Source organism: Meles meles, chromosome X, assembly GCF_922984935.1.
Source record: "Meles meles chromosome X, mMelMel3.1 paternal haplotype, whole genome shotgun sequence".
Taxonomy (NCBI): domain Eukaryota; kingdom Metazoa; phylum Chordata; class Mammalia; order Carnivora; family Mustelidae; genus Meles; species Meles meles.
In genome coordinates, this window is record NC_060087.1 from 131,941,066 (window position 1) to 131,949,341 (window position 8,276).

Consider the following 8,276-nt stretch of genomic DNA (forward strand, 5'->3'; position numbering starts at 1 on the left):
CGCCTCGTGCAGAGACCTTAGCGTGCAGGTGGCAGACCGCCGTGACCCACGAACTCAACCCCCGCTCTGTCAGTCCTGCCCCCTCGGGACGGTGACCCAGCCTACGCCAATCACAGGCTCGCTCGCGCTCTCAGGGACCCAGGAGGAGGAAGAGAGACACGGAGAGATGGAAAGTGGCTGGAGCTGAGTGGCTGAGAGCTGGTCCTTGGAGAGAGCCGGTGGGAGTCACGCCAACGAGACTCCCCGGAGATATCTGGCTCCCACCCCGTCCCGCCCGACACGTGGATACTCGGCCCGAACTTCCATTCCGGGAGCTCCTCCAGGGCCCTCCGGTGAGCCTGCTCACTCACTCAGTCCGAGCTGCGATCTGTTGCTGGCGACCGAAGTGTGCGGGTATATATCTATAGCTTTATCTGTATCTGTGTGTGTGTGTGTGTGTGTGTATTATATATATTTTTTAAGATTTTATTTATTTATTTGACAGACAGAGATCACAAGCAGGCAGAGAGGCAGGCAGAGAGAGAGGAGGAAGCAGGCTCCCCACTGAGTGGAAAGCCTGACGCGGGGCTCCATCCCAGGACCCCGAGATCATGACCTGAGCCGAAGGCAGAGGCTTAACCCACTGAGCCACCCAGGCGCCTATATATATATATATGTATATGTATGTATATGTATGTATATATATGTATATGTATATATATTTTTTAAAGTAAGCCGTGAGGAGGAAAAGCACTTTCCAAGTGTGATAAAGCTTTGACATTCTGAACACATACAGAACACTGACCGACCGGGGGAGACACATGACTGTCCCGAACAGAAACCCGGCAGAGGATATGAGCGCACGGTTCTCAGCAGAGCCGGCGCGGGCCAAAAGTTACACGCGTTGTCACCTGCTCACACTAGCATCTCAGGGAAAGTGGAGCAGCACCAAGACGGGATTTGGGTTACCGCGTGGGTTTGGTCTTACCAAGGTGTACACGACCGAGCACATCCCGTCTGAGGTGGGACATAGGGAAATGGACACTTTCACCCACGACGGGCGCAAGCGTCCGGGGCTGCGGGCTGGTCCTGTGTGTCAAGCGTGGGAAAGAGGGCTTACTCTTTGACCCCAGCACCCCTTCTAAACATCTCCCGCACAAAAACCAACGGGCCGTGGTGTTCGTTGCAGCCCAGGGTATAGTCCTGACGGGTGACAAGCGGTGGAAAGGTCTAGCATAGGGCACTGGCTAAGGGAGCTGAGGAACAGGGGCGTCTGGGGGGACTCAGTGGGTTGGGCGCCCAACTCTTGATTTCAGCTTGGGTCGTGATCGTGGGGTCGTGGGATCGAGCGCCGCGTTGGGTGTGGAGTCTGCTTGGGGTTCTCCTCTGCCCCTCCCCGCCATGCTCTAGCAATCGGTCAGTCGATTAGTCAATCGATCAATCTCGGGGGAAAGGAGCTGAGGGATACACACTTCTGGATGATTACACAGTCCCCGCTGCCCATACTCGTGTCCTGTGCGTTTGGGTAATGACGCTTCAGAAGCACAGACGGGTGTTGGAGGTCATCGGACTAAAGCTCCCCGAGGGACAGAAGACGGCGGGAGCAGCGCTGACGCAGAAGCGGCCGCCACAGGCCTGTCTCCTCTGTGGGGGGCGGGGGGATCCCTGGAGGCTGAAGGTCAGCTGAACTGGTAGGACCCCCGAGGCCCAGGGTCCGGTGTGCCCTCGATGTCCCCTGCACCACAGGCTCAATCAGACGCAAGAGCTCTAAGATGACAGGTTTGCCAGAAGGAGCTCCCCGCGCCCCCCTCCAAATAGAGCCCATCTGTTAAATAAGTTTAAAACCTGTGGAAAATTTTAATTCTAAACTCACAAAATACACATTTCATATTGTCCCTTTAATATGTAAGCACAAGTATAAAACTGATAAGATATTACAGTAGCTATTTGCAAATGATTGAGCATAATTGATTTTCATTTTCCCCCATTTCCTAAGTTGTTTCAGTTACCTTGTACCATCTGAATATCTGAGTCCCGGAGCGCCTGGGTGGCTCAGTCAGTGAAGCATCTGCCTTCCGCTCAGGTCATAACCCCAGGGTCCCGGGATCCAGCCCATCATCAGGCTCTTTGCTCAGTGGGAAGCCTGCTTCTCCCTCTCTCTCTGCCTGCCACTCCCCCTGCTTGTGCTGTCAAATAAATGTATAAAATTTTCAAAAAGAAATGAATATCTGAACCCCTGGCCCTTCCTTGCATCCATAGGACAAGGCTGATATCTGAGGGTGTGGTAGCAGAACAGAAGCTTGGAATTGTGGCTCACTTTTATCTTCTGCAGGAACACTGTGTAAGTGTTCTCCTCCTCTAGCAACGGGGAAACAAGCGGGTACTGCAGAACAGAGGCCCAGGACCGGTGGAGAGGCCAGCCCACGGCAGCCCGGGCATCATCTACATCCCCAGGCACGCGCACCGGATTAGGACTCAGGTCCCTTTGTCCCGCTGAGACCCAGCGAGAAAGTGGCCCCCCGATGGCATGGCCCCCAGAACCAGGGAAAGCTGCTCCAGCAAGGAGGCGCTGGACATTTGCGGGGACGTGCTCCTTCAGCCGTCAGTATGCTAGGAGGGAAGGGAAAGCAAGTTAAGTCCCAGCTGGGCCCGTGTTTCTCCTTTGTGGCCACTAGCCCTAACCCTCCTGTGTCTCCCTCATGGAGGGCGCAGATGTCCCTGGGCACCCCATCCCGCCCCCAAGAGCTAATCCTCAGGGTCTCTGTTGCAGTGACGCCCAGACAAAGGTCTAGCCTTTTGCTGCCATTCCCCACTCCAGCCGTTTGTCGAACCTCCACAACCCGTCACTGCCCATAGTTGCTGGCACTTTCTGATCCCCCCGCGGTGGGGTTCAACACCTGAGGCCAGAAGCCCGCAGGTGATCCCCTCCCCCAGGTGCGGTGACGCTGTTAGAGGAACTCTGGCTCAGGAACCAGATACTATTGACTTGGGCCCTGTCACAAGCCTCCAGGCCTCTTCATTCTGCCCAAGACTGCCTTTCGATGAGCTGTCAATCCTCCCCACCATGTCCCCTCCAGCCACTCTGACCTGCCTCCCTCTGCTGTCTCCCTTCAGAACCATCCCCTCCCCCACGCAAGAGGCCGCTCCTGGCCTGTCCCTCCAGGCTGTGTCCTTCTGCTGTCCTGTTCTCCCCATTCCCCTTCCCCTCCCTTCCACATTCACCAACCCATTTGGGAACAGCCCTCTCGAGCTGCTCCTGGCCACTGTCCCTCCACCTCTTCCAGGCCACCCCACCAAGACCACAGCTTCCTGGTGGACCCAGCTCCTGTATTTTGTGAGACGAAACCATCCCAGCAGTCTGCCTCCTCGCCATCTGGCCACCAGCTCAGCTTCTGGAACGACCCGCAGAGCAGCACTGTGAGGCCCATAGGAGTCTGTGTAGTCTGTGCTACCAAAGCAATTAGGACCCCCTGGAATTTGCACCTGTAGGGATCACAGGGGTACCCTGACTTTGCGTGTCACCTACCACACCTTCCCCACCAGCTGATGTCGGCACAGCCATCTGGGGCCTGCGTGCTGCTGTGCTTTTCCCCTAAGAGCCCAAGGGCAACAGATTACCCCCTTTTCGGACTGTTTGAAAACGGAGGTTCCTACAGAAATCCTACTTTGAGTGCAAGGATTTCTGGCATGGCTGTGCAAACCCTTCCCTATGACTGGCTCCTGCCGGGCTGGTCCTGCCAAGTTCTCAGACGACCTCTAATTGCCTCTGTTAACGTATCTTAAGGAAGCATCATTCATACAAAGATTTTACGCCAGAGTTCCACTGACTCACCATCTCTCACGGGCAAAGCTGAAGAGAATTTAAAAGTTCAGTAATTACATTAGAACGTATCTTTCACACATCCATCCAGGAGTGTATTCAAAGTTTTTAGAGAGGAAAAGTTCACATTCAATGGGGAAAACATCAGGAGACATGTGAAACGTGCAAAATATCACCCCTCTTTCATTATTCTCCATTTAGCATATAAACACAAGGAAAAAACCAAGGACACATTCCATCGAGCGGAGAGAGCCGCTGACAGCAAAGGACAGCAAAGGACAGAGAAGGACAGAAGCCGTGTTCTCCCATTTCCTCCACTGTCTTCAGTCAGCTCTTGCGTCTCCCTATCTACATCCCAGAACCTCCCCTCCGCTTCCCGGAGGACAAAGGGAAGACTCTCTGGAGGCGGTGCCACGATGGAAAAGAAACCCAGACAGGGAACCGCAGGGCTCCGTTTAATTGTCTGCAGTGACGAACATTTAAGCGGAAAACAAAACAAACGGGCCCTGAGGCCGGTAGCGGCAGAGGATCAGGCCCTCCTAACACAGTGGCAGCTGGTACAACAGGAGTCACTGCCCCGGGAAGGACGCAGTCCCCGGGGAGGTCCACGTTAGACCTCGGCCCCTCTCCCCAGCCCAGGCTTAGCGGGAAACGGGGGGCCCAAAGCGCCGCATGGTCCGCATCACCAGGGAAAGGTGCTCCAGGAAGTTGAGGACGGAAATTCGCAGGAGGCGAGGATCCTCGGCTCTCCAGCGGCTGAAAGGGAGCAGAAAAGACAACCGAGTTGGAGGTTGAAGCTTCTCCCCTTCCTTGCTCCGCCACCCCCCGCTCCAAATCCAGCCCACCAACCCCGACATCCCCATGAAGGCACCTCCCTGTACCCCAGGCCAGGCTGCAGGCGCAGGCCGAGACAGCCTCCCCCAGCCCCGTCCCTAGAAGTAACCGTTCATGGAGGGTCTCTGTGTGTCCAGCTGAGCGCCCCTTCCTTGGAGACCCGGCCTGCTACCTGCTGCCGCTCCCACCGGGCCCCCTTCCAGAACTTACACGGCCAGGACGCTGCCACTCACTGTCAGCTGCTTCTCCACAGCCTTTCTGTGGGGCTCGGCATCTGGGGCCAGGGACCCACAGGCGATCTCCGCCTCCAAGCGGGATGGAAAAGGCACGCAGAGGGCACTGGAGGAGACGGGCTTAAGGCACCATCCAAACGACTTTGCGCCCGCCCCCGTCCTTCTCAGGCCCCCTGACTACCCCAGGCCCCTTCAAGACAGCTCCCACCCCCTTCCCCGACCTAATCACGCCCAGCCACCCCGCCCCAGATGCCAAGTCGGGCCCATAGCCCCCCAGCCCGGCCCCCGGCAACCGGGTCATTCCCCTGCTCTCCCTCCTTCCTCCCCCGACCCATCCCTCTGAAGCCAGGCCATTGGCAACCTGCTGGCATCTCTCTGCCGCCCCCCACTCCCCCAGCAGCCCTGCCTCCCCTCTGTGCCCCTCCAACCCAGCTGTGGGCCAGACCTCCCCCCAACTTCCCCCACCCCCTCGGTGACCACTGTCCCACCAGCCCTGGGCCGGACCCCCACAGCCACTCCCCCGGTGACTACTGTCCCACCAGCAATCGGGCTGGGCCCCCACAGCCTCCCCACCCCCTGTGACCACTGTCCCACCAGCCCTGGGGCAGACCCCCCATCCGCTCCCCCGGTGACCACTGTCCCACCAGCCCCGGGGCAGACCCCCCATCCGCTCCCCCGGTGACCACTGTCCCACGAGCCGTGGGCTGGACCCCCACAGCCTCCCCAACTCCGTGACCACTGTCCCACCAGCCCTGGCCAGACCGCCCTAGCCGTCCCCAGGCCCCGGTGAACACCGCCCCTCTCCCTGTTCGCCCGCAGGCCGCCCCGACCCTTCGGTCCCTCAGGGGCCCCCGGCGCCCACAGCCAGCCCCCGGCCCAGGCCGCGCCGTCCGCTCGGGCAGGATACAATACGTGTCTTCGGGTCTCCCGCCTTCCGGTCGTGGCAGCGGCGTCTCCGCCCGGCTCCGGGACGTGCCGTGCGCGCGAGACGGGCCGAGCCCTGCCGGCGGCGGCAGCAGCTGCCTCGCCCGCGCCGCCGGGAAAGCCGGGGCCGCCGGGGCCACCGCGACGGTCCCGGCCGTCCGGGCCGTCGTCCGCAGCGTCCGCCCCACCGCCCGCGCCTGCGTCTGCGCCTGCCGCTTGCATGGCCGCCGCGCCCCGCCTCCAACCCCGCCCTCCGGGCGCCGCTCCCACCGCCCCGCCCCTCCGAGGGGCCGCTGAGGAACTCCGGCTTCTTTCCAAAGCTCCGCCTATCGCTCGGACCCCGCCCCCACCCCGCGCACGCGCAAACTGGCTCAGGGAGGGGCGGGGCGGGGCAAAGAGTGCCGGGCGCGTGGCCGCTTCCCGCCAAACCGACCCGGCGGGGGCCCGCCAGGAAAGCCCGCCTCTCTCCACAAGCCCTGCGTCTCAGAGCCCGACGCGTCCCCAGGGCGCCTGCGCCAACCAGCTCCACCGCCGGGCCTGTGGTCGCTGCCCGCCCAGCGGGCCCTCGCACCCTTGGGCCCTGGGAGGCCCCTTGGCTGCGGAGCCAGTGAGCGCTTCCTCCCAAAGCTCAGCGCCTTTGTCTGCGAACGCGACTCGGGCTGCCCGGAGCACCTGCGCCAACAGCCCCCATCGCCCACCACCCCACCCCGCCCCGCCGACCCGCCCCGGCCCCGCGAGCCTGCTGGGCCCTTGACTGGCCCCCCCACGGTCCCTGTCAGCTGCCCCGTGAGCTCCCGGAGACCCCGCCCCACGGCTGCCTCGCCAATGGGCGCTCTCTCGTGAAGCCCCGCCCCTCAGGGCTCCGCGTAATCGCGGCGCGCCGGCGCATCCGCGACCCTCCCCTCGCGCGGCCGCGGGCAGCATGCTGGATTCCCGCCAAGCCGACCCCGCGGCCCGCGGCTTCCGGGACCGCCTTCGCGGCTGCGTGGCCAGCGAGCACTCCCTCACCAAACGCTGCCCCGTCGGGTGACACGTGACCCCGTCGCACCTCCACAGCCCCGTCCTGCCTCAGCTCGACCCCCGCCGCACCCCCCACCCCTGCCCGAGACCTCGTGTGATGCCACGGGACTCGTGGCCTCTTGCCCGCCCTGCCTCTTCCCGGGGTTCGGGTCCCCAGGATGTGCGGCTCGACATCCTTGCAGCCGCTCCTGGAAGGGAGGTGGGACGGCGCCCACGACGGATCCTGGGCGGCCCCCCCGCCCCCATCGCCTGTACAGGTGGACAACCCAAAGTGGCCTTCGAGGGGGCGGCCCCTGGGATGAGCGCGTCAGATGGATTTTCAGAAAGATGGCCCGGTGGCCCCCGTGCGAGGGCAAGCCTGCCAGCGGGACAAGGAGCGACGGGGTGGCCCCAGGAACTCAAGCGGTGGCCGCGGAAAACCGGGCTCGTGTCCTAGATGAGCCACCAGAAGGCAGAACGGCAATCACGAAAGTCCCCACTCCATACGGCCCTGTCTAGACGCCAGAAAGTCTGCGCAGCACCCCCAAGTGTAGACACCCATGATCTCTGGGTGCTGGCTTTGGGGGGGCTGACTTCCCTGGGGGGGCTGCTTCCCCCAAAAGGCCCACGGGGACCTTACATCACGTTTCTTTCATGTTTTTCTTGTAAGTCGTCTGTACACCCAACCCGGGGCAAAAACTCACGTGCCCCAGATCAAGAGTCGCATGCTGTACCCACGGAACCAGCCTGCGGGCACCCCCATAATCAAAAAGCAGTTTTTTAATCAGACAAGAGATATCCATCCTGGAATGTTGTATTAGTCTTCTCTGTCCCTCCTTGGTAATGGTAAGGAAGGACATAAAACTGAACTAGAGCATCAAATCCTGCTCGATCTCCTCTCAAAACAGACCCTACATCAGACCACTTCACTCCCTCTGCATTGCTATCCCCAACCATACACTCAACAGAAACAACATGTTTGGGGTGCCTGGGTGGCTCAGTGGGTTAAGCATATGCCTTAAGCTCAGGTCGTGATCCCAGGGTCCTGGGATCGGTCCCCACATGGGGCTCTCTGGGGAGCAGGGAGCCTGCTTCCCTCTCTCTCTCTGCCTGCCTCTCTGACTACTTGGGATCTCTCTCTGTCAAATAAATAAATAAAATCTTTTTTTAAAAAAGTAACAACATGTTGGGGTGCCTGGGTGGATCAGTTGGTTAAGCTGCTGCCTTCGGCTCAGGTCATGATCCCAAGGTTCTGGGATGGAGCCCCACATCGGGCTCACTGCTCAGCGGAGAGTCTGCTCCTCTCTCTCCCTCTGCCTGCCGCTCTGCTTACTTGTGCTCTCTCTCTAGCTCTGTCAAATAAATAAATAAAATTAAAAAAAGAAGTAACAAGATGTTCATCAAAAATATAGTGATACTTTAAAAATAAAAGTAAAACATAATAAATAAAAATTATTAATATAATTATAGATAATACAAAATAAATA

General features: G+C 59.8%; 1 protein-coding gene across 1 annotated transcript; it reads right to left on the minus strand.

Annotated features, from left to right (window-relative positions):
- Positions 1-4,237: 4,237 nt before the first annotated feature.
- Positions 4,238-6,038, minus strand: LOC123934467 (EKC/KEOPS complex subunit LAGE3-like). Its single transcript, XM_045994591.1, has 3 exons — positions 5,774-6,038; positions 4,844-4,972; positions 4,238-4,555 (listed from the first exon to the last, which is right to left on the minus strand). Exons 1-3 carry the CDS (start codon positions 6,010-6,012, stop codon positions 4,441-4,443), a joined length of 483 nt encoding a protein of 160 aa, XP_045850547.1. The 5' UTR covers positions 6,013-6,038; the 3' UTR covers positions 4,238-4,440.
- Positions 6,039-8,276: the final 2,238 nt, after the last annotated feature.

Coding starts and splice junctions, on each gene's coding strand:
- LOC123934467 (XM_045994591.1), bottom strand. CDS start 6,012: ATGCAAGCGGCAGGCGCAGACGCAGGCGCGGGCGGTGGGGCGGACGCT. Junction 4,973..5,773: donor GAGACCCGAAGACACGTATT/GTATCCTGCCCG, acceptor CGTCTCCTCCAG/TGCCCTCTGCGTGCCTTTTC. Junction 4,556..4,843: donor AGTGGCAGCGTCCTGGCCGT/GTAAGTTCTGGA, acceptor GCTCCCTTTCAG/CCGCTGGAGAGCCGAGGATC.